The 27,236-nt window shown below is 35.9% G+C and overlaps 1 protein-coding gene across 1 annotated transcript in view; it reads left to right on the forward strand.

Moving 5' to 3' along the window:
- TBX20 (T-box transcription factor 20) overlaps window positions 1-26,156 on the forward strand; it is a 52,262-nt gene extending 26,106 nt beyond the window's left edge. Inside the window, exons 7-8 of the mRNA XM_032643079.1 lie at window positions 22,961-23,073; window positions 25,619-26,156. Coding sequence (XP_032498970.1) covers window positions 22,961-23,073; window positions 25,619-25,959 — 454 coding nt within the window. The 3' untranslated portion in view covers window positions 25,960-26,156. The remainder of the gene's footprint in view (window positions 1-22,960; window positions 23,074-25,618) is intronic.
- The last annotated feature ends 1,080 nt before the right edge of the window (window positions 26,157-27,236 follow it).

The raw sequence follows: 27,236 nt of genomic DNA on the forward strand, positions 1-27,236 counted from the left end.
TTTGCTTTGTTTTTTACAATTAGAGTTCATGCTTATTGCAGAAAAATACTGACAAGCAAGAAAAAGAGCATAAAAAAAGTAACAAAATCCCATTCACTCAGAGATAACCACTGACAAAACTTATATATTCTTCCAGATACTTTGCTATGCACATATGAACATTAACTTCCTTTGAAGTTTACCACACACGCTATTTTAAATCATTTTTCCCTTAATATCAATAGGTATATGTCCGTAGTATACTTTTTAATGGCTGTCTAATTTTCCATTGTGTACAATAATTTGACCAATCCTATAATGTTAGTTACTTAGGTTTCCCACTCTTTGTTATTACAAACAGTGCCAGGAAGTAAAATGTATATCTTTACACATATTACTCATTATTACTATAGGATAAATACTAACAAATAAAAATGCTGTGTAAAAGGATACACATTATTTTAACCATAATGTTATTTTTAATTGTTAAATTTTGGGGAAAACCTGAATGTTCAACAATAGGAGAATGGTTTAATAAATTTTTATAGTCATGCAATGGAATTTTTAAAAATTGTGGTAAAATATGCATTTTGAACATTTTTAAGTGTATAATTCAGTGGCATTAAGTACACTCACAATGTTATACAACCATCACCATATCCACTTCCAGAATGTTTCCAACATCCCAAACAAAAAATCTGTACCCATTAAATAGTAACTCTCTACTCCTCCTCTCCACAGCCCCTGGTAATGTCTATTCTACTTTCTGTCTCAATGAATTTGTCTAGTTTAGGTACCTCATATAAATGGAAAGATATGCATGTTTTAAAGGCTTTTCATATATACTGCCAAGTTTCCTTCAAGAAAGATTGTCCATGTCATGATGAAGAGTGTCCATTTCTTTGCACATTTGTGAAATATGATCATCATCTTGTTATCTTTGCCAATTTGATAGGTGAAACTCTGCATTTCTCTTTTGTAAATTGACCTATTTATGTCCTTCGCCCATTGTTTTTTTCTTTTGGATTGTTCATCTTTTCTCTTATTCATCTATAAAAGCTGTTCTTATGTATTAATATTTTTATTGTTAATATATATTGGAATTATTTTATCCGTTTGAAATTAGCTTTTTACTTATGTTTTTGATAAATGGAATATTTCATCACCAAATGTATTGTTCTCTTTATGATTTCTATCTTAAAAAGATTCTCTAGTCCAAAAAAACATAAATAGGTAAATATTCAACTACAGATTTTCTATCATTTTATTGCTTTCTAGGTTTTTATTTAAATACTTAACTCATGCAGTATTGATTTTGTATAAAATATAAAATAGATGTCATTGTACATTTTTTATAAGTGGCCCCAAAACTATATATTTACTAATATATTCCTTCCCACTTTAAAAAATTTTCCCCTTTATCATATACTAAATTCTTACCTATAGTTGTTTTTAGTCTCTTTATTGATCAGTATTGTATTGTTATAATTTTGGTAAATTGGTATAATATATAAATATTTGATGATAGGTATAGATATCTGATATGACAAACTCCAAATCTTTTTTACTTGTCATTTTCAAATTTTCTTGACATTCTTTGACATTTATGCTTCCAGTCTCTGGAATTTTGTCCGGTCTTCCCAAAAAACGTCATTGGAATTTTGATTGGGCTTGTGTTGAATTTATATAATAATTTGGGGGAGAAAAATGATATCTTTACAGTATTGAGACTTCTAGGAGTATGTCATATGTTTGTCTTTTTACTGAAACCTCTTCTTATGTTCTTTAGAAGTTTTGGTATTTTCAAGTTTATAAGTCCTACACAGTTTCTTAGGCACATAGCTACATTGTCTAGTTCAATAGCCACTGGCCACAGATGGCTAGTGAGGACCTGAAATGTGGCTATTCCATATTAAGAAATACCATAGGCACCAAAAAACAAAACAAAAACAAAAAAACAAACAACAAAAAAAACCAAACACTGATTTTTAGGGTTTAGTATGAAATAAAAGACTGAAAGTATCTCGACAGTAGTTTTAGGATATTGATTACATGTTGGAATAATATTTTGGAGACATACTGGGTTAAATAAAATACTAAAATTAATTTCACTTGCTTTTTCAAAATGTGACAACTAGACTATTAAAAATTACATACATGGCTCACGTTACCTTTCTTTTGTCTAGAATGTACTAGAATTTTTAATTAGAAATCGGTCTAGTCTGTAAAAAGCTATTGATTCCTATATGTCTTTGGCATCCTGCCATTTTATTGAACTTAAAAAAATTAGTTTTAACAATTTTTCCTTTTAGTCTCTTGAGTTATCCACTTAGATTTCTATATCATTTTCAAAAATGATCATTTTATTGTTTTCTTTCTAGGATTTACGCCTTTAACAATGTCTTTTTCTTGTTTTATTACACTGACTAAAATTTCCGGAATACTATTAAAAATTGATGACAGTTAGCATTTTTCTCTTGTCCTTGACTTATTTAGTAATGCCTCATGTTTTATCATTATATATGGTTTTCACTGGCTGTTGGTTTCAGATTGATATGCTTTATCATATTGAGGTATGCCTAAATTAAGAATATTTTGCTATCCTGAATGTTAACTGAATTTATATTAAATGCTCTTTTAACATCCACTGAGACAATTTAAATTATTTTTCTACTTTTAAATAACAATATGATTAATTCTAGTCATACTGTCTATGTTGAGCCATCCTTGTATTTCTGGAATACATCCTATCTGGATTTTATCTGTTTTTCTTGTAATATATATTGCTGGATTTAACTTACTCATATTTTATTTAAGACTTTTTGTATCAGTCTTCATAACAGAGATATACTTTGTTTCTTCTTTACTTCTCTGTCAGTCTTTGGGATCAGGTTTCTGCTAGTTTGTTTGAATAAACTGAAATATCTTCCTTCTTTTTATTGTTTGATCCGTTTAAATCCAAAGAAGTGATACTTTACAGTCTTGCCCATAAATTCATCTGGATTCACTATTCTTTTTTTTTTTATTAATTAATTAACTTATTTATTTTTGACTGTGTTCGGTCTTCGTTTCTGTGTGCGGGCTTTCTACAGTTGTGGTGAGTGGGGGGCCACTCTTCATCGCGGTGCGCAGGCCTCTCACTGTCGTGGCCTCTCCCGTTGTGGAGCACAGGCTCCAGACGTGCACGCTCAGTAGTTGTGGCTCACGGGCTTAGTTGTTCCACGGCATGTGGGATCTTCCCAGACCAGGGCTCGAACCCGTGTCCCCTGCATTGGCAGGCAGATTCTTAACCACTGTGCCACCAGGGAAGCCCCGGGATTCACTATTCTTTTGAGGAATACTTCTTTAACTACTTTCTTAGTTTGTTCCATAATTTATCAGTCAAACGATCATTTTACTTCTATCCCATTTAATGCCTGTCTTGAGTTCTACTTTGTCTCATCTTATATTGGTATACCTTAACATTTTTTGCTTTTATTTGCCTTCCAATTTTTAAAAATCTTTGTCCCTACAGCAATAGACCCCTCTTTCTCTTGCATAATCAAACAAATATCTTGACATTTCTTTCATTAAGTAAAAAACAACCTTCTCTTGATGCCATGTGTCTCTTGAGTTACTGATTTTCCCAGTTTTCGACTCCTTCTTATAGTAAAGCTCCTTAAAAAGAGTTGTGTGTATTCTTTTCTCAGTTCCTCTCTTCCCTTTGTCTCTTCTACCCTGTCATTTAGAGTTCCACCCACACTACCCCACCAGTCCACGTCTGTCTCGGTCACCAGTGAACTCTCCATTGCTAACCACAATGGTCAATTCTCAGTCCTATCTTACTTCACCTATTACCAGGGTTTGACACTGTTGTTTATTCTCTCCCTTTTTCCTCTTTGCTTCCAAGATCTCTCACAATCTCTGGTTTTTATTCTACTCCATTGGCCATTCTTTCTCCATCCCCTTGTTGGTTCTTCCCCTTGTCCTCCATCTGTAAACAGTAATGTGTTCCAGGCCTTAGTCCTTGGACCTCTTCTCAGTTCGCATCCCCTTCCTGGGTGATACCACCAGTTTCATGCCTTTAAATGCCATTATATGCTGACTACTATCAAATTTACATCTCTGGTTCTGGCCTCTCTAGAGTCGAAGCTCTGGCTGGCTATTTCTTTTACTTTTCCGTCTCTGCTAAGGGTACCTCACATCTACAACAGGACGCCCAACCACACTCTTCTACACCTGCTCTCCTCTTACAGTTCCCTACTCAGCTGCATCCCTCCCGTTGCTCCAGCCAAAAGATTGGGTGTCACCCTTGCTGACCCCTCTTTCTCTTTCCACATGCAGGCAACTAATCATTCTAACTATATCCAGAGGAGTCCAACTACTTCTTACCATTCTCACTGCTACCACTCTTATCTAGGACAATATCATCTCTTTCCTGAATTATTACATTAATTTCCTAATTGATCTTTCTACTCCCACTCTTACTGTTCTTAAGTCCATTTTCAGTTCACCAATCAGAATGATCTTATCAAAGAAAGGAAGTCAGATCACATCACTCTTGCTCAGAGTGACTCATCTTCCCATTCACAGTAAAATCCAAAGTCCAGACAAGGCCTGAAAGGTCCCATAGAATCTGATTCCAGCCCTCCCAGTTACCTCTCTGAACTCACCTACCTTTGTCTTGCTCACTTTCCTTTGATCATGCCCAGGCCCATCTTAGCCCCAGTTAGGGCCTTTATACTTACTTACCCTCTGCCTAGATTATGCAGCCCCCAATATCTGATTGGTCCAATGCCTTGTCTTTTGCTTCCTACTATATCCCCAGAGCCTAGAATAGTGCCTGGGACATAATAAACACTCAAATATTTGTTGAGTAAATAATGATGTGTCTTTAAAGATGTCATACAGAGTATCTGTATTTTTAAAACTTTGTCTGAAGGTCTTTGTGTTTTAGTCGAAAAATTTAATCTATCTCCAAGTATCATGACCACTGATATGTTTGGTATTGTTTCTTTCTAACTGTTTCTGCTCTCTGTTTAATTCAACTATTTGTTTTACCCCTTATTTTCTCTTCCTGTCTTTTGTTAAATTTATCAAGTCCCAGCACCACCCCCCACCCCACCCCACTTTTATTAGTTAACATTCCACAGCCACCGCGTGCCAGCCAGTGAGTTATGCAGTTGACATATTTTATTTCAGCTACACATCAAAATAATTCTCTAATAAAGTATGACTATCATCCCTATTAAGCTGAAGCTTAAAGAGATTAATACTTTATTCAAATTCACATACGGTAATTTGTGACAGCTGAGCCTTACACCCAGGTTAGTTTGAAACCAAAGTCCTTTCTCTAATGTTCATTATATTTCTTTTTAATATAACTATGCTTTTAAATTCTGAAAGACATAATTGTAAAGTTGATATTTCTCTGTTATTGTTAGGAATGAAAATATACATTTTCTTTTCTTGTAAAATAGGAGATATTTAGTATGTGATTTTTTTCCTTGTACTGCCCCTCCCTCAACCTATAGCATTGATTTAAAAAATCTGGGATTTAAAATCCAGTTTATTCATGCATCTTCTTTATCTTCTTTTTCAATTCTTTTTCTTAATGTTAATGTAAGGATCACAAATACATCAACCACAATCATTTAAATTTAATTCTAGTCATACTCATTTCATTGTTTAATGCTCATTTCTTCTGTTATACTCTGATTACTGGAATTGTGTTCTGACTTTATTCTCAGTTGTTGAAAGATGTTGAGTAATTGGTTGAGGAAGGATATATGGGTGACCCTCTTTATCAGTTCATACATATCTGAAAGGATCTGTTGCCATTATTATAACCTGACTAGCGTCACTGTCTTTCTCCTCAGAACTCTTTCAACCTTCGTCATCTAGTTTTTAAATACTGTAGATAGAGTAAAAGCTGGTGCTAAATTCACTCTCTTTCCTTCGTTGGAAAATTACCTTTTTTTCCTATCTGATAAAAATGCTTTTAGAAAGTTTCCTTTGAAATTCAGAAATTGTACCAGTATTTGTTCAGTTGTAAATTTTTTTCATTCATATTTACAATATAACTGAGCCCTTCCAATTGAAAACTCAAGTCATTACTTATCTCAGGAAAATTTTCTTGTTCTTTTTTTTTCCTCCTCTTCCTCATTCTTTTTGCTGCTAATTGTTCTGCTCTATTCAGACCTACTAAAATTCCTATTATATAAATGTTACAACTCCTGAATCTATTCCCTATTTCTTTCATCTTTTGTTTAATAATTTTTATTTATTTAACTGTTTACTCTGATATTGGAAGAATTTCCTATATGAGTCTTCTAATTTGTTGATTCTGTTTTCTACAGCATCCGGTATTCTGTTTGCTGTCCTTATTGAGTTCTTTTAAAATGTGGTAATTATTATTTTGTCACTTTCAAGTATACTTTTACATTTCCAGATTGTTTCCTTTTCATTCCTGCTAGTCCCTGCTTTATTAGTATAGGGTCTTCTTAAATCTCACTAAAAACTTGAAACTACAAATTAGAGACTTAAAACATTTGTTTCTTGGAACAAGTCTGTTTCAAAAGAGATCACTTGTTCTGTTTTTAAAAATTAGTTTTCTTCTTTTGAATTGCTGAGTGTTTTGTAATTCCAATTATCTTTCTCTAGCTCATGTATAGAATGGGATGTCTGTTTAGCGTTAGGAGCTGAGATTAATTGTGAATAAAATCATGTGGCTCTTTGTTTAATCTTGCAGGTGCAGACTGAAGAAGGGGTAATAATTTAAACTTACTGTGAGTGTGCCAATTTGGAAATAAAATTATTCTGTTTGGGTTAGGAAGTTGTTGCAGGTAGGTGGAGATAGCCTTGGAAAAGGGAGTTTTAACTTTGCATTGATTGTATTACCCTGTCTGCCTCAGCAGCTGGAAATCAGCTGTTCCCTCACCATGCCCAGCAAAGCAACCTCATGGCCCTCCTCCAGAGCCGGTGATGGTCATTAGCCCCGCACCCTTCAATGTACCAAGACCACAGTGTGCTAGCTGAGAGGGTGCTGCTGTGGGATCCCTTCCTCATGGCCTCCAGCAGTGTAAGAATCTGCTTCTCATCAACTGCTCAAAGATCTGCCTTTATCATTAATCTCCGCTGCTCCAAGGTGGGGTTTAGGTGAAGCTCTGACAGAGGGCTTTTCATTTCTTCCCCATCCCCCCAAGTAGCTTTCCTCCCTGTACAGCGATGAACCACACGCTGTTTGATGCTTCCCTCACTCCTTTCCTGTGGCTAAAATGTCAAAGTATGCAGTTGGCACTCTCCCTTCACACTGAGAGTCTCTATAAAATATGTTTAAAACTCCCTGGGATTGAACAAAACTTTTAAACACATGAAATTTGGACACAAGCCCAGAGGGAATCAGGCCTTCTTGCTCAGAGCTCAAACACTATTAGTTTAGATGAAGAAGAAAACTTCAGGAAACAAAGTTGCAAATCTGCTATTCTGGAAATTTATAGTTTTACCTGCATCAAGCCATGGAGCAGCAAGTATTTTGCCAGGTTTGCTAAAGAGGTTCGGTTTATGGATAATTCCTAGGTCTTAAATAATGACTTCTGGTGCTAGAAAGCAAGCAGTATTGGTTCTAACACAGCTCTAAGCTGGCTTGTGGAATTTCTGAGGCAGTAAGGTTTTCATAAAGAGCAGTGTGGGGTGAGTGGGGCCCATCTCTAATCAGGCAAATAGCTTGGAGCAGGGGTTGGCAAACCCTGCTGTCTGCCACCTGTTTGGTATAGCCCACAAGCTAAGAATGGTCTTTACATTTTAAATGGTTGAAAAAGTTATAAAAATAACATTTTGTGACATGCAAAAATAATATAAAATTAAAATTTATTGTCTATAAAGTTTTATTGCAGGACAGTCACATTTTTCAATTTATGTATTGTATGTGGCTGCTTTCATGCTACAGTGACAGAGCTGAGTATATCTGACAGAGATCCTAAGGCCTGCAAAGCTTAAACTATTTTCCACCAGGCCTTTACAGAGTAAGTTTGCTGATCACAGGCTTAGAGCTTTAAGGGGCTGTGGAAATGTTGGCAGAAAGGAAAACTTCTACCCAGAAATTTTACCTCCTTAGGATGGTATTTAAAATGAAGAAACTCAGAATTTCATTTTGAGGCCCATATGGTGATGCTAATTGACAAAGCTGGTGAGATCTGATCTCTGCCAACACCTTATCCTTCCTATCTTTACAATGGTAGTTTCTGAGACATGCCTTAGGGTCATTTTAGCACCTGTAGTTCAAGCCAGAAGAAAGATGACAGAATAGGATGACACAGTAATAACTTCAGAAATGCATACTTAAGATTCTCTGTAAATTTCAATTATCTATGTTATTTTTATCCATCATCTAATCTTGTGCCTCAACTATAATGAATAACTGAAAACTAGGTTGTAATTTTTTTTTCCTCTTTCAGAGAAAACTTTCAGGGCCTTTAGAGAACAGTATAAAAGGTATTTGGGAAAGCTGGTGTTAGAAAGACTCCGAAAACATCATCCAGTTTATTGTTAACGAATTAGAAAATACTTTTACTAATATTTCCCAAATTTGCATTTTAAAATGGAAAAATATGATATTTAAAATGTGTAAGAATCCAGTACTCAAACTTTAAATAACTCAAATGTGAGCCTCCACTTCTCAGAATCCCCCTCCCCAGAGACAGTCTCTGTCCTCAGTTTGAAGGATATGTGTGTGTACACCCACATGTACTTTAAAGGTAAAATCCTACTTGAGTTCATACTGATACTTTCTATTTCAATTCAGGATGATAAAGTTTTTACTTAACCTCTCTGACCTTTTATCTGTACTTCTTTTCTCTCATGCTGAGCCTCTAGTTCTCAGTAACACCAGGAATGACAGAATATTCTGTCATTGCTCCTTTTTTGCTTTATCTCACAGCATAGAGAAGCATAGCAATCTCAGAATATGTATGTCAGCATATCTCCAACAATGTGCCAACTAAAAATAGTTTAAAATCTTTCTGTGGTTCTTTTTGTCCTTAGTGTAGATTCTGCTGATACTACAGTGTTGTGTTTTTTTTAAGTTTTGTTTTGTTTTTTGTTCATACCACTAACCTAATGATACACATTTAGGTTCATTTGTTTTATTGTATTTTTTATTTTTTGGAATTTAAAAAAGTATAATTTTCTTATATGGTTATTTAATACATGATTTACATGGTTTCAAGACAAATCTACAGAACATGACTTATTCAAAGATAGTCAAAATTCTATATCTCCTCCATCCTATTTCTTCCCTCTTCTATCAGTAACCATTAAAGAAAAAGAAAAAGCATTGTTTATCCTTGTTTTTTAATATAATATATTATGTTTTTTAATATAAGCAGACACATGTTTATATATGCTTCTTGTTTTTTAATATATTATGTTTTTTAATATAAGCAGACACATGTTTATATATGCTTCTTTTTCTTAAATTTTAACACTACATTTTCACCTTGTTTTTTATGTAACAATGTACATTAGTATTTTATTACATATATATATATCTGTACTATGTAAGTATATAATATACATGTAATGTATATAGTAATATGGGCTCAGTTGTGGCATATTGTTTTGTTATATTTAAATAGATATACAAGTATTTTATATAAATAATCTTTTACTATGTGGTCTATTTTATTAGCAACCTTTTTTTTTATACTTTTTTTTGGTAACTAGCAAGATTCATACTCTCGTTCTGTTTTCCTTTACACTAATATCTGTTAAGAACTCCTACTCTCCCTCTAATTTTCTTTAAGTCCCCTCCTAGAAGCAATATTGAAATTAACTAGTAACTTCTTTTTTTCTTCCCCCCTACTTTCCCTCTTTTTCAGCATCTGATTTGAAGTAACATCCTTTTAATCCCAGTTAATAAACATATATAATCAACAACTTTATTCTACTTACCATGTTCTTTCCCCATTCTCCCCCCCATTTTTGAGAACTGTATCTCATCTACCTTGTCGGAGAATACTGTATCCTTTCTTATAACCATGGTTTAGTCTTAGTTCTATAAGTAAATATATATTTAATGCCCCTGATGCATCTTATGTCAGTATCTCTCCAGTGTTTTGGTTGTCTGAAGTTCATTTTCTACTTGGTTCCTCAAGAAAGGCTATAGTGGACCAAAATTCCTTGTCTTTTGCATGAACATGACAGTCTGTGGCCTCCATTTGTGAAAGTCAGTTGGACTTGGTATACACAATCCTTCCATCACATTTTCTTTCCTGCCATATTTTGGATATGTTGTTACTTCACTGTCTCCTGGAATAAACTATGGCTGTCAAACTCTGATGACAATCTAATATTCTTTCCCATATAAGTGACAGCCTTTTTTCTGGAATGATCAAAAGATTTCATTCTTTTTCCTTTGTTCTTATTGTCCTTGATCAAAGGGCAGAAGGGGATGCCCAGTTCCCAGAGGATTATCTGGACATGTTGCCTTCTTATTTCTTTCACTCATAGATGATGTGAAGGGACAGAAAGGTGGCATCAGTCTTCTGAAACATTATGCATTTGTTCCTCTTGTACCTCATGCTTTCTTAGAATGAGGAGTCCTTGGAGTACAATCCAAGACCCTCCCTACACTAACTTCTAGTGAGCTTGCCAACGGAATAAATTTTAAATTGTCAGAAGCTCTGCTGATGACCTTAGAGGCAGAGAAGTGGAAATTCATGGTGAAATGAAATGTAAGGATTATGTGGATTTTCCTTCTCTACATCATGGGTCCCATCCAGACAGCTGGCACTTGCAACATTTTGGTGGACTCAGTGGGAAGCTGAATGGAAGTCCTGCTCAGTGCTCTCTCCAGATGTCCTATAGTAGAGCCATTTCTTTAAAAAATCCTCCTCTACCTTTGAATTCTGGACATATTAGTCACTTTTTTTCTTAAAATGTGGTCCAGAATAAGACTTTCTGCAGTATACTTTTGTGTACTTAGTTCATCTCTCCTCCTCATCTTCACCTTCCCCTATTTAGGATACCTGCTGCTGGTATCTGGGCTTTCTTCTAAGCATTCTGGCTAGCTTTGGGAAAAAGAAAATTCTGACATTCAGGGCTCCTGAAGAAGTCATGCGTGTCATGAACTGATTAGTCCAACCTAATAGTTGTTACCCAAATAGCCGACAACATAAGTTCACATATCACTCCTTATATTCTATCTTTAGAAGAAAACCAGTATAACTGATTTATGCAAAGCAGAAGAATATATATATATATATAGGGGGGAGCATTGTATTGCCTGAGAAAATAAATGGATTAAACTACAGCCTAGTGAATAGTGAAATGGTTATGGCTCATAACTTAGTTTGCTAATTCCCTTAATCTTTCATAAATACAACTATACTTGAGTATTATGGAGACTCTTACAAAGTAGATTATGCAGAGTCTGTAATAAAGTAAAAGTGAAACATAATTTCAATGAAGTCAGCTAAAAAAAAACAAACAAAAAACCCTGGATGTTAAAGGCAGCCACCACCAGTGAGAGGCAGGCTATTCGAAAGTAAAAATACTAAAGAAAGCAAATGGCAAAAGCTAGTAACAATGGTCTCTGCTTTATTTACTCTAAGGCTGGAGTGATTTGGGGAGCCAACCAGTTTTGTCATTATACCAATGAGGCAAGTAGGGCCCAGAGAGTGATCTGCCAGATCACACAATTAGTTAGTAGAAGATTTGGGGTTAGAACTCAGGGTTCTTTGCAACTAGTACTGGACTTTTTCAAAATGACTCTTTTTAATTTTTACTTCTGTTTATATATTTATAGACTCATAAATTGTTAGAGCCATAATTGATCTTAGAGATCATCTAATCCAGCCCACCATTTCCCTACCACACCCTCATTTTATAGGAGAAAGCAAAGCCCAGACACAGATAAGGAATCTGATCGCACAGCTTCTTAGTAAAGAAACATCTTTTTATCATCTCCAATGAAGGCAGAGTTAGTATAAGAGACTGTATGCATAAAATGGAAGTTATTTTGTTTGGTAACCAGATTAAAGTCTGCTTTTAAATACAATCTATTAATTTAATAAATTAAAATAGTCTGGCAACAACAACCACAGAAAGGGATGACTTTCAACAGAACTAAATTTTTCTTTTCAAATTATATAAGTAGTTACCACAAAATTCTTTTAACTAGCAAGCTATGTTCCTGCATTTAAAATGTTACTCATTTATTCACAGCTTCTAAGAGGAAACATTTATATTACAAAACAGTCTCAAACAAATCAGCGGGTTTGATAGAGCAGCAGAGTTATTCACAACTGACTTACGGTCATAAGTTGTCCTCCTTTTTTTCTTGCTTGTGTCTTTCTTTCTATCTGTGTCTAAAGAATATTTGTTCCCTGCCTCACAATTTACTAAAGTTTATTTTTAGAGGCTGAATAATCTGTACTTTGCATGAGACCTTTGTTCTAGTCACAGCAGTTAGACTTAAGAAACTAGTTTTTTTTTTTTTCCACAGTGGTACAGTTTACTTATTTAAGTTGCTAATAATGATATAAAACCAGAAATGTGTATTACTATTGAAAAGAAAAATTAGTAGGATTAAGTCACATAAATAAAAATAAGCTAAAATCTAAAAGCTTTTAAAAAGATTATTTTGTTTTTCCAAAATGTATCGCATAATATATTTCTGTTCTCAAATTAAAATTAATGATTTATAATACAACTCCAATTGTATTATCTAAAGTTTTCATTTATTAAGTACTTTGTGGAAGCAACAAATATTGATATATTGTCTTCCAGTAATTTATAACATTATCTGCATAAATCTTTAGAAAAATATTGTGACAAGGAGTTGTTTACAAAGGCCTACTAGTAAAATATGATGTAAACATGAGCAAACTCATGAGCACGGACAACTTTAAATATTTTGTTTCCTGTAAATTAGATTTGATTTTAATGGATCTGTCATTTTCTCCCTGAATGCAGCTTTTTACTGGGTCTGTATTTAGAAAGAGAGAAAGTTAGAATGTAAATTGAAATAATATTTACTTTTTATTTAATTTTCTCTCTGACATGTATATTGTAGGATGGTTTAAATGAAGCATAGAAAGTTATAGCAACTGGAAGTCTCAATTTCATCTAAAATGATTATGATTATGTAACCAGCTTTAGGAACACATGATTTTGATACTCAATAATAACAGTGATTTAATTTTGTTACCTATAAACATTTATTGAGCACTTATTATATGCCAAGTACAAATATAAACTCTCTAATGTATTTAACTCATTAAATCTTAATAATAACCCTAAGAGCTAGGTCATATTAATATCCCTCATTTTGCAGATGAGAAAACTAAGACAAAGAGTAGTGAAGTAATTTGACCAAAGGCACACAACTGGCAAGTGGCAGAGCTAGGATTCGAGCTAAGCAGGTGCCAGTAACCACTACACTAGGGCAGCGGTTCTCCGAGTGTGGCCTCCAGGTCAGTAGCATCAGCGTTACCTGGAAACACGCTAGAAATAATATTCTTGAGCCATACTTCAGACTTACTAAATTAGAAACTCTAGGGTGGGGTCCAAAAATCTGCGTTTTGACCAGCCCTCCAGGTAATTCTGATGAACACTGTCTTAGTCTGTTGGGCTGCTATAACAAAAATGCCATAGACTGTGAGTAGCTTAAACAACAGACATTTATTTCTCACAGTTTTGGAAGCTGGTGAGTCTAAGATCAAGGTGCTGGCAGATTCAGTTTTTGGTGAGGACCTGCCTGTGGTTCACAGATAGCTATCTTCTCACTGTGTCCTCACATGGCTGAAGAACAGAAAGCTAAAGCAAGCTCTCCTTTCTCTTATAAGGGTACTAATCCCATTTATGAGGGCTCCACACTTAAAACCTAATGGTCTACCAAAGGCCTCACATCCTAAAATCATCACATTGGAGATTAAGATTTCAACATGAATTTGGGGTACACAAACACTCAGTCTATAATACACTAAAGTTTGAGAACTACTGCCTAGATAAAGAAAGCATTGTTCTCTCCCTCGTTCAAAGGCCAACAGTGTAGTGGTAACGGTGGTCATGCAAACACATGATTGCCATCCATCTAGTAAGTGCATTTAAAGAGGAATATATTGGGTAAAGCAATGGTGCAAAGGAGAATGTGAAGGAAAAGGGAAGGTTTTGCTTTTTGATCATTAAGAAATTTGTACTCTAGTTTCAAAGATAGAGGAAGGGTAATCAGTTCAATACTGATAGAGTATGTTGGTTTTGCTTATCTAGAGTTTCAACAAATAGTTCAGATGACTTCCAGTAGTTCTGAACATTTTTGCAGAATCAACATAATCATTGCAGCTACCCTGTATCTTGCCCACCTTCTGGCTATGATTGTGTCTCTTACATGTATATTAGTCTTGGAATTGATGGTTACACATTAGTCAGAAGAGATCTCTCAAAGATACCTAATGATGTATGCTTTTTGCCTAGAAAAATAATTTAGTGTTAGATATTAGAAAGGCCAACCTTCAATAATGGTACCCATTTTACTTATCTATTAAAATCCAAAGTAACTATTGTCTCTTGCTTTGGGATATAACAGAACTGAGCATTACAAGGTACTGTCCTAGCTTGTAATACATAAGTCACTTAACCCATTAGGTGAGTCATCCCTTATTTTTTAGAGCACAGTATTCCAGAAATCCTCATAGTAGTCTTCCAGGCTAAATAAATTCTTTGCACTTTTCATTCTGCTGGAAACAGGGATTAGACATAAAGTAAACAACATGAGCTGTCTATTCTTCATAACATCTTCGAAGAGACGGCCCTGATTTGCACCACTGTTTTCAATCACTTAAAAGGCAATAATTTAATTATGCCATCCTTTATATAAGAACTGCCATTGCTTTCAGTTCCCTTCCAGGCCTGACAAAAATAAATCACTTCAATAAATCCCTTTTTTCTCCCTTTTAGAGACAAGAATAAGTAATGATACCAGTGATCTTCCAAGGACAAAATAAATGTAATGTACTTTGTATAGAAAAGCAAAATATTTCACAAGGCAGTGATTTATTGTGTTATTTAAACAATTTTTCTTGTGTATATGTGAAAAATGTTTAAATGATTTTATATAAGGGCATTTTTAGAGAGGCAGATACTACACTCTGCTTTTGAACTCAAATGCTTGGATAGAGCAGTCTATGTGCCTAGGATGGGCAACAGAATACACCTTAGAAATACACCATCCATAATTTCAGCTCATTGATGGTCATTCCTTTATGACTTTACAAAGAGAAAATATTTTCTAGGGTATCTGAAACAAGTTCTTTCCTCATGTGAAAATAACCACCTAATTCTTTTCTAAGTTCATTTTAAATATTAACAGTATGACACATGGCTTAGACTAAAAGGACATCAGCTTGAATGTATGTAATAGTTGTCATTTTATTAAAGGTTACTCATCTCAATTGACGTTTTTCTTAATGACCCAAGTTACCCAAAAAGACAGTCATGCTCTAATATTACAGTGAATTAAGTCCTTGAGTAAGTGACTCAGCTGTTAAGGCTACAGGGGTCCAACATTACCAAAGTGTGGGCATATAAAACTTAAAATATATGGCAGTTAGCAAATTGATTAGTTAGGGTCCATGTTATGCCAAGTTACCCTTTCTGTTAATTTCTTCATTTACTGGTGCCTCTTAGTAAATGATAAAATATTTTCATGTCAACAAGTCCAACTCAAGGGATTCAACAAGTTCATGGGATCTTTAAAAATAGGTTACACTTTTAAACACGTGATATGGACCCATTAAAGCTTAATGTTATATTTTATGATAGGTATAATTTTATAATAGAACTGCAAATAACGTACTTTTCAAGTTTTCTGCTGACTTTTACATTCAATCACTGAGAAAAATCCTCCTGTTTGGATCACGTTATTCTGAATTAGGATTATTCATATGGGTGAAATAAACTGGAAAAAAATATAATCTAAGAGAATAGAATTTTTACCTGCTTTAGATATACTTTTATAGGGCACTAATATTTACTGCGTACCTCCTATGTGCCACTTTTGAGCAATTCAAATGCCTTACCTCATTTAATTCTCATAGTTATAGTTCTTATCACTATTATTTGCTTTACTTTTATTTTTCCATAGCACTATCATCATCATCTAATATGCTACACACTTTTCTACATATTTTTCTTATCATCTTCTCCTTCTCCCCCAGCCCTCTCTCCCATTAGGCAGGGATTTTTACGTTTTGCTTACTGCTGTCTCCATAATTCCTAGAATAGTGCCTTGTTCATAAAAGGTGCTAAATAATTTTGGGGGGGATGAATGAATGACTTCCCAATTTACAGATGAAGAGAGGTTAAGGAAGTAACAAAACTAGAATGTGAAAATGGTTTTAGGTGGTCCATATACTCATCTATCCATTCATCCATTTGATGAGTGACTTTAAAGCCCATGAAATTTCCAATATACCACATTGCCTCCAATGCATTTACTATATTGATATAAAAATCAGCATGATAATGACAAGTTTTATCGATTCATTATAAGTTCCCCAAGTATCAGCGTTAGACCAGCAGTTCTTCTCTTTTTGTCCATTGGTAGGTTACCATTTCTTATGATAGTTTATGATTTGTAATTAATTTTGTATAAACATGTCCAAAGTTCAAATGGTATAGAGGCATATATGGAGAAAAGTATCCATCACACACCTTCTCCTACACTAGAACCACCTGGGGAGCTTTACAATTACTGAAGCCTGTGTCCCACCCCATAGATTGCGATTTACTTGATCTGTGGGTATGACCTGGTTTTGGAATTTTTAGAAGAGCCTCAGGACAGACTTTGCTTCAGGTAAAGGTAAAGCAACAAGGACCAAATATAACCTCTTGCCTTAAATAACTAAGAAACACACAAAATATATGAAACAATGCTTTTTTAAATGATACTGGACACAAGGCAAAAAAAGACAGTAATCCCTGAAAGATGGGAAACAAATGAGGTGAGCCCTATGATGGACCCAGCTTACAGTCTGAGAGAGTATCTAGGCCATGGCACAGGGAGGGAGAACATAGGCTGAGCCTGGCAGACTCCCTGAGTTGAGCAGTCAGAGCTGAGAGTTCAATGAGAGCAAACAGTGAGAATCCACAGGACAGACCACAGGAGAAGAGAACGCCAAAGTCCTACAGGGGGGTCCCTCTTGAGTGTTCAGCTGGGAGCTGACCAGCACATGTGTGAGGAAACTACCAGAGGTTGCGGGGAGGGGAGCACCTGAAAAGACTGGAGGCAACAGTACCTAGTGTCCATACAGGGATAAAAATAACGCCTGTTCTAACTAGATGGACTGGAAAATCTTGCAATTTGCAGGGCATTTGATAGAATACTCAGACGGGTTTTGCTTTAATAGTGAGAAAAAAATTAGTCCTAGACTAAACAGTATTCCAGTCCTAGCTAACGCATCTTGAAAGCAAGACCCCAAACGATCACTTATTTCCAAGTAGCTTAACTATATCCTAGAACAAAGCTCAAGAATATTTATAAGAATACAGAAATATCCAGCAACCACCAAGATAAAATTCACGTCGACATCCAATTAAAAATTACCAGAAATGCAAAGTAGAAAAATATAACCCATAAATTAACCAATTGAAAATAACCCAGAACTGACACAGATATTACAATTAGCAGACAAAGACATTAAAACAGTTATTATAACTGTATTCCAAACAGCCAAAAATTAAGTAGAGACACGGAAGAGGCCCAAGTGATCCAAATCAAAATTCTATTATGGTTTATCACAGGATATTGAATCTAGTTCCCTGTGCTATACATTAGGACCTTGTTGTCAAAATTCTAAAGATGAAAACTATAATGTATAAAATGAAAGATACACTGGATGGGACTAATGGCAGATTAGATGTTGCAGATGAAATAATTAGAGAACTTTAAGACACAGCAATAGAAACTATCCAAAATAAAACAGAGAGCAAAGAGAAATTTTTTTAAATTTTAAAAAATGAAGAGTATCAGTGAGTTGTGGGGAAACTAATATAGTCTAATAATAATATAATATAGTCTAATATAATATAGTCTAATATATATAACTAATATAGTCTAATATATGTGTAACTGGAGAACTGGAGCCCCTAAAAGGTGGATGGGGAGATGAAGGAAGAATTATATTTGAAGAAATAATGTTCAAAAATTTTCCAAATTTAATGACAACACAATCCAAAGAGGGCCAACAAACTGAAGCTTAAGAAGCATTAAGAAGTAACACCAAGGCACATCATAATCAAATTGCTCAAAAACAGTGTAGAAAATATTGAAAGCAACCAGGGAATTAAAGACATAGTAGATAAGGATGACAGCAGATTTCTTGTCAGAAACAAAGTAAATGAGGAGACAGTGGAGCAACATTTCTAAAAGTGCAGAAAGAAAAAAGTCTGCTCACCTAGAAATTTATACCCAGCAAAAATGTTAAAAAAAAAAAAAAAAAGCGGCTTTCCTGGCGGCACAGTGGTTGAGAGTCCGCCTGCCGATGCAGGGGACATGGGTTCGTGCCCCGGTCCGGGAAGATCCCACATGCCGCGGAGCGGCTGGGCCCATGAGCCATGGCCACTGAGCCTGCGCATCTGGAGCCTGTGCTCCGCAACGGGAGAGGTCACAACAGTGAGAGGCCCACGTATTGCAAAAAAGAAAAAAAAAAAAAAAGCAAAATGAAGACTTTTTTCAGACACACAAAATTGCACTACAGATATGTTAAAGGAAGTCCTTCAGGTAGGAGAATTATATCAGATGTCAACCTAGATCTACGCAAAGGAATGAAGGACAGTGGGAATGGTAACTACAAGAATAAGTAGATCAATTTTTTTCAAATTATTCAAATCTTTTAAAACATAATTCACTGTTTAGACAAAAAAATAACAGTGTAGTGTGGCGTTTCTGTAAAAGTAAAATGTCTGACAAGAATGATACAGAGGTTAGAAGAGAGAAATAAAAGTAATGTTATTGTGAGTCTTATACTTAAAGTGGTAACTATCACTTGCCAAGCAGATTGTGACGTGTTAAAGATATTTACTGTGAACACTAAATCAACCACTAAAAAACCAAAAGTTATAAATAATAAACAAACCAACAAAGGAGATGAAATGGAATTATAAAATATAACCTAAAAGAAGGCAAAAAGAGGAAGAAGATTTTTTTTGACAAAGATGCAGTGGTAATTCAGTGGAGACGGGGTCATCTCTTCAATGAATAGTGCTGGAATAGTTGGCTATCAATAAGCAAAAAATGAACATCCATCCATACCTCATGCTTATACAAAATTAGCTCAAGGCAAATTATATATCATTATGTGAAACCTAAAACTATAAGAACTTCTAGAAAAAAAAATTAAGAGAAACATTTTTTTTTTTTTTTGTGGTACACGGGCCTCTCACTGTTGTGGCTTCTCCCGTTGCGGAGCACAGGCTCCGGACGTGCAGGCTCAGTGGCCATGGCTCACGGGCCTAGTCGCTCCGTGGCATGTGGGATCTTCCCAGACCGGGGCACAAACCCGTGTCCCCTGCATCGGCAGGCGGACTCTCAACCACTGCACCACCAGGGAAGCCCAAGAGAAACTTTTATGGTCTTGGTTTAGGTAAAGATTCTGGGATAGTATAGCAAAAGCATCCATAAAATTGCAAACAATAAATTGGACTTTATAAAAATTAAAAACTTCTGCTGTTTAAAAGACACTGTTAAAGATGAAAAGGCAAGCCACAGCCTGGGAGAAAATATTTGCAAGTCATACATCCTATAAGGACAAGCATCCCGAATATATATTGAAATCTCAAAACTCAATAATAAGGAAACAACCTAATTTTTTAAATGAACAAAATATTTGAACAGTTTTACCACAGTTGATATACAGAAGCAAGTAAGCACATAAAAAGATGAGCAACATCTTAGTCATTACGGAAACGCAAATTAAAACTATGATGACATACTAGTACCTGTGTATTAGAATAGCTACAATTAAAAAGACTGATCACACCAAGTGTTGGTGAGAATGTGGAGGAATGGAACTCTCATACACTGCTGAGTGGGAATACTAAAATAAATGATACAACTGCTTTGGAAAATAGGTTGGCAGTTTCTTAAAAAATTACACATATACCGACCATACGATCCAGCCATTCCACTCCTAGGCATTTTCCCAAAAGAATAGAAATCATATGTATATTTAAAAATACATATTAATATATGCAGCAGCGTCATGTGTAACAGTTAAAAACTAGAAACAACACAAATGTCCATCAGCAGATAAACAGGTAGACTATAGTATGTGCATACAATAGAATGCTACTCAGAATAAGAAAGAATGAACTATTAATATGTGAATCTCAAAGTAACTGAGCCAGATAAAAAGATACACATAAGGTATGATTTCATTTTTATAAAATTTTAGAAGACACAAACTAATGTGTAGGAACAGAAATCATACTAGTGTTTTCCTTGGAAAAGTATGTTGGGGTGGAGACCAGGGAGCATGATGGGCATGAGGAAACTTTTGGAGGTGTTACATACATTTATTATCTCACTTGTAGTGGTGGTGTCACTGGTCACGTAAGCCCAAATCAATCAAACTGTACAATTTAAATATATGCCACTTACTGTACATTAATTTTACCTCAATATAGTTGTTGTTTTTTAAGATCTTTAGGTAACTCAAGTGTATTTGGGACAAATTTGGGAATCATTGCTCCAGTAGGTCCCTAGTTCCACACTACAGAGACAACCTATTCTAGGCAGCTTCCTGTTCTGGAAATTGGAATATTCTGGAAATATTGTGCATATACAAACATACATATTTCTTGTTTTAAATTCACAAATGGTAGCAAACTTTATACCCTGTTCTGTACTTAACTTTTTTCACTTAATATGTCTTGGTGATCATTCCATATCAATAAATATGGAATGGCCTCATTTTTTTAAACACCTACATGTTAATCCACTGGATCTGGATTTTGCCTGATCCCAGTGATTTTGGCTACATGAGGTGGTACTGTATGCTTATTTTAAAACCTTTAGGAGTAAAGATATAACTTGAATAGTTGTTAGAATTAATTTTTCTTTTAGGCATACCTTTAAGTCTTCATTTGCATGCTATATGACACAATGCTTTAATCTGTGTGAGTATACAAGCTTTCTAGAACACCAAATTCACTATTAGTATTTTTTCACAGGTAAAGTCTGTATATCTCTGTGAAATGTTGACAAGTATTACATTTTGAAAAGTTATTATGACATTTTATTTGCTTTCCTTATCCTCTCAAGATGAAATTTGGTGTTCTGTTTGTCCTTTATTCAACACACTTTTTAAAAATCCTTTATTTGTCCTTTGGTGGTTAATTTGGTGTTGGTCTTTAGGCCACAGCTATTCTTGGAGATGTATACTGTATAAGCTAACCTGTTACCAACTTCCATTTTTGGCAAAGAAATCATTTGGCTAAACTCTAGCTGGGGGCTTCCCAGGTGGTGCAGTGGTTAAGAATCCACCTGCCAAAGCAGGGGACACAGGTTCAAGCCCTGGTCTGGGAAGATCCCATGCCGTGGAGCAACTAAGCCTGTGCGCCACAACTACTGAGCCTGCGCTCTAGAGCTGGCGAGCCACAACTACTGAGCCCGTGTACCACAACTACTGAAGGCCGCATGCAACAACTACTGAAGCCTGTGTGCCTACAGCCTGTGCTCCGCAACAAGAGAAGCCGCCGCAATGAGAAGCCCATGTACCACAACAAAGAGTAGCCCCTGTTCACTGCAACCAGAGAAAGCCTGTGCAGAGCAATGAAGACCCAATGCAGCCCAAAAAATTAATTAATTAATTTTTTAAAAAAACCTCTTATCTGGTGTTTTTCTCTCTTAATGGCAGCAGGTTGAACTGGCAAATACCAAAATAATTTTTGTTTTTAAAGTTAACAAGACTCTTTAGTTTTTAGACTATATTGCAAGAGAAAGACCATCTACAAAGACAATGCACCAATTTATTTGGGGGCTTAAATTCCCTAGTGGCCCTTTATGTGTCCTTCATAGGTTTTCCATAATTTTCAGCCTTAAAGCAACAAGAATCTCAAAGTGGCCATTATCCATACTACCCATATTGTCATATACTCTATGCACTTACTAGGTTTATTAGTGAACATTGAGTCTTTTTTATGACTAATGATATTCTGAACTTTGGGCCAGTATTTTATCAGATGTTCAATCAGTGCAGTTCGTATCAGGTGAGTATTTGTTTTGTATTCATTAGCTGATGAAGTCACAGGATTGCAGCTGTTTGTAGTAAATTCACCAGTCATTTTTTCACATCATTAAATTCCATATTCCTATGGTCAGGTTTTATAGCTCCTTGTTCACCTTTGACCCTAATTTTGTAGAATTTCAGGGAATTGTCCTTATCCTGTCCAGTTAGGTTTCTTGTATTTATATGCCTGAGGTCATGTTTCTGAGGCATCTACAATGAAATAAACGTACATGTTTTGAATGTTATCTTTCCCTGAAGTGTTGGTATTTTTTAAAAATATTTTTTAAATTAATTAATTTATTTATTGGGCTGTGTCGGGTCTTAATTGCGATGTGCGGGCTCTTCGTTGTAGTGCTCGGGCTTCTCTCTAGTTTTCTAGAACACTAGAAACGTGTGGCCTGTGGGTTTTCTCTTCTCTAGTTGTGGCGCATGGGCTCTGTAGTTTGTGGCACGCGGGCTCTCTAGTTGAGACGTGTGAGTGAGCTCAGTAGTTGTGGCATGTGGGCTTAGTTGCCCTAGAATGTGGGATCTTAGTTCCACGACCAGGGATAGAAACTGCGGCCCCTGCATTGGAAGGCGGATTCTTTACTGAAGTGGTGGTCTTTTGGCTGATAAAATGGTTTTACTGACTGGTAAATCATCTTTAAGACTCCTCTCCTTCTCTGAGTACTTAGCTTTTTAGTTTACTCAGGATGTGTCACTCTCTAATCTAGGGAAAGTGTGGAGAGCCTGATTCAAAAGCATTCCTATGCCCGCTCACCCATCCGTACCTATGGAGGAGAAGAGGATGTGCTGGGGGATGAGGTTCAGACAACACAAAATCGAGGTAAGACCGCTTCTGGGCTATGCAACTGCTGGACAGGGAGGTGATGAGACTTCTAGCCCTCAGGGAAGAGACTGCCCCAGAGTATTTCAGTAGCCTCTTTAGGAAGGGACAGCCTGAGGCTGATCATTATTTTGTCTTTGCATCTTAAGTGATTATGCTGCCTAAAGCCTTCCTGTAGTTTGTTTTCCAGTAAAAGGACATTGAGCCTCTGAGTCAGGGCCCAGGAGTTATTTGTCTGTGATCTACTACCAAAGAGCTATTTGGACTTAGCTTTAGTCTTTCTCAACCTCAGTTTTACAATCTGAAAATCAGGGAATATATCTGTTTTACTTATATCAGGAATATCTTATTAGGATCAATGACTAGAATGGAAAACACTTTTAAAAAGAAGATTCTCGGGCTTCCCTGGTGGCGCAGTGGTTGAGAGTCCGCCTGCCGATGCAGGGGACACGGGTTCGTGCCCCGGTCTGGGAGGGTCCCACATGCCGCGGAGCGGCTGGGCCCGTGAGCCATGGCCGCTGAGCCTGCGCGTCCGGAGCCTGTCCTCCGCAACGGGAGAGGCCACAACAGTGAGAGGCCCGCGTAACGCATAAAAAAAAAAAAAAAAAAAAAAAAAAAAAAAAAAAAAAAAGAAGATTCTCCTAGTGAACACATTGTGTAGAGACGGTGGCCCAGGTGGTGAGAGTAGGGGAATACTATAAAGTTCCTTTGCTGCAGATGTTCATAGAGGAGCCCTCTGCATCTGGGAGGCCAGAGCAAAGAAACCAGAGGAGGGTGCCCAGGCACAGGGATGTTCACATGGGGAGAGTCCTCTGTCATATTTTTATGTCCATGATATGGAATAGCATAAACAGTCAGAACATATGATACCTCATAGCTAAGTCCAGATGAGCTACTAGTAATTATACAACTGGAAAATTCAGTGTCAAATTTTGTTTAACCTTCTGGATACTGTGATATAAGAAAAACTTACTCTTGCAACTTGTCAAATATCTAATAAAATATTATGGACGCTAAGCTGTCATTCCTGATAGTTTGTAATGATGTATATTACCATTATTACTTAGTATATTATTATATACTAAATATATGATACAGTATACATATATATTTTATTTTGTATTGTGACAATTTGTTCTTTTCTATTGATGTGGCTTCTCATCTTGCTCAGTACTATGCTATTTTCATAAATGCATTATTTTGTTTTTATAACATGATAACATATTTTTATATCTGGTAGGGAAAAGCTATCCTTGTTATAATTTTTAAAAAATTTTAAATTCTGTCATTATTTGTCCTGATAATTTTGAGAATCGAGTTGAAGAGGGAAAAAACATTGGCATTTCATTGGCTTTACACTCAACCAATAAATTAATTTGGGAATAAATGACTTTTTAAAAATTTTTATTTTTCATCCAGAAATATGGCATGTGTCTCCAATTATTAAAATCTTTCCTTACATCTCTATTTCAATAGAGTCGTGTGAAAAATTTCAAATAAGTATCATGTATTTCTTTTTAGAGTAATTTCTAAGTATTTATGCTTTATTTTTGACACTGCTTATTGTTTCCACATAACTCAGCTATGCTGAGTAGAGCTGGCATATTAAAATGTGTTTGGATCTTGTGTATCTGTCTTAAATGTAATCAACATAGTAAATGTTCTCATTATTTCCAAAAGAAAAGAGTTACAGAAGCTAAAGAAAAAAAAGAAAAACAGTCTTGTGGGTTTTCATACTGGCTTTGGAAACCAGGTAGCTTTGTTGAGGCTTGTCTGTCCAGCCTTACTTATAGGGATGCTACAGAGGTTAGGATGGATATCAGCTATTTGGAAGTCCTTTAAAGGGAATCAGGTCATTACCTTCAGGCAGGTTGCTAGTGTTTTGGCCACTCTCAGGGAGTATGCAGGCCATCTATTAAGTCAGTAAATTCTCTTTTCCATATATGGTATAAATGATATATTCTTGTGTGGAAAGCTAGATATGCCTCAAGATTGACCTGTCTCTCTTTTAAATTATAGATCTATTACATAATTTTAAAAATAAAATTGACCCTTACAGATAATGTAATTCTTTTTTTTTTAACATCTTTATTGGAGTATAATTGCTTTACAATGTTGTGTTAGTTTCTGCTGTATAACAAAGTGAATCAGCTTTACATATACATATATCCCCATATCTCCTCCCTCTTGTGTCTCCCTCCCACCCTCCCTATCCCCTCTCTAGGTGGTCACAAAGCATGAGCTGATCTCCCTGTGCCATGCGGCTACTTCCTACTAGCTGTCTATTTTACATTTGATAGCGTATATATGTCCATGCCACTCTCTCACTTCGTCCCAGCTTACCCTTCCCCCTCCCCGTGTCCTCAAGTCCATTCTCTACGTCTGCGTCTTTATTCCTGTCCTGCCCCTAGGTTCTCCAGAACCTTTTTTTTTTTAAGATTCCATATATATGTGTTAGCATACGGTATTTGTTCAGATAATGTAATTCTTGATTTGCACACTGGAGTAGAGTTTCCAGTCTAATGAGACTTTTTTTTCCTTTCAGGATCAGCCTTTACAACATCTGATAATTTGTCTCTCAGTTCCTGGGTATCATCTTCATCCAGTTTTCCTGGATTTCAGCACCCACAGTCCCTGACTGCTCTTGGCACCAGCACAGCATCCATAGCGACACCCATTCCTCACCCTATACAGGGCTCTCTGCCACCATATAGCCGACTTGGGATGCCTCTAACCCCATCGGCCATTGCCAGCTCCATGCAAGGGAGTGGCCCGACATTCCCCTCATTCCACATGCCCCGGTATCATCACTACTTTCAGCAGGGGCCTTATGCTGCTATCCAAGGACTGCGCCATTCCTCTGCTGTGATGACGCCATTTGTATGACTCTTCTAAAAATAGGAGAATCCAGATCCACAATGTGCAAATGGGTATGGAAATATAAGACAGGGTTGGGTGGGTGGGATGTGGGGTGTTGGAGCCGGGGCTCTCCAGGAGACATGGGACCTATTAGAGAGGAGAGCTGGACTCACAATAAAACCAACCACTGAGGGAAAGCACCATGGACCAGGATTCATCTGTAGTGGGGGACATCTTTTGGCTTTGAGAGAGAATCAGTGTAAAGTTCTTAGCCAGCCTAAGTCCTGCAACTATTAGATATCAATGTACCAAGAAAGTTTAATAATACAAGGCAGATGAATCTTAAGATGCATTATTCCTAGTGGTTAAAAATGCTGTGTCAATGCAGTAATGTATAAAGTCAACATGTATAGGTTTTCTTTCTACTTTCCACAGGTTAAAAGAATCTTCAAAGAGGCAATACTATATAACATACCATAATGCATAATGACTAACTGAAGTCCATTTCTCCCTATAGAAATGAGAGCCAATAGAGAAGTATTTGTAGTGCTGTAGCTTAAGCATGTTTAGTTTTCCTTTGTGTTAGTTTGCTGAGGAAGGAGCTGAGATAATGCTAATGCATCCTAATTTGTGGATGAATAGGTGGTAATGACTTCACAAAGTTCTTTCTGTAATATTGAAGGGCCAGTACCTGACAAGTTCTTTTTCACAGTCTTTTCTTTCTTTCTAATTCTCTTTCTTGCAATTACTTGCCATTTATGTAGGAAAAATCTTCCATATACGAATAAAACTGAGGTTTTATTTTTCTGGGCTGCATTCTAAATACACTGCTGATTTATTCACTGAGGGACACTTTAAAGTCTCTACACCTTGGCGCATGAGACTTTCTTTCACTACAATAAAAAGATGGTTGCCCTATTTTAAAAGGAATTTTTCTGCTGTGGGTACCAAAGCTCCCTTCATTTTTACTTCAGCTTTGGGAGACTTTATGGATGTTAAAATGCACCAGGCCAAATTCTCATTTTCAGTAAATCTGCTTTGTTGTTTGATTAGCTGCTGCCACTGACTGACAAGGATTTATGAATGACCATTCTAAATGCCCATATAGCCACCACTTAACCTTTGGTCACGAATAGGTATGTGTCCATCTATATGATTGGCCCTTTTTTCTCACTGTATTACATTCAGTAATTCTACCATTTTTCTAGGTGCATGAAATTGCATGTTAACTCAATGACACCCTGACTGAAACATTGGAAGTGCTTATAAGTAAATCTAAAGGATTTATCCACTTTATTTTCAAC

The sequence above is a fragment of the Phocoena sinus genome, chromosome 9 (assembly GCF_008692025.1).
Source record: "Phocoena sinus isolate mPhoSin1 chromosome 9, mPhoSin1.pri, whole genome shotgun sequence".
Taxonomy (NCBI): domain Eukaryota; kingdom Metazoa; phylum Chordata; class Mammalia; order Artiodactyla; family Phocoenidae; genus Phocoena; species Phocoena sinus.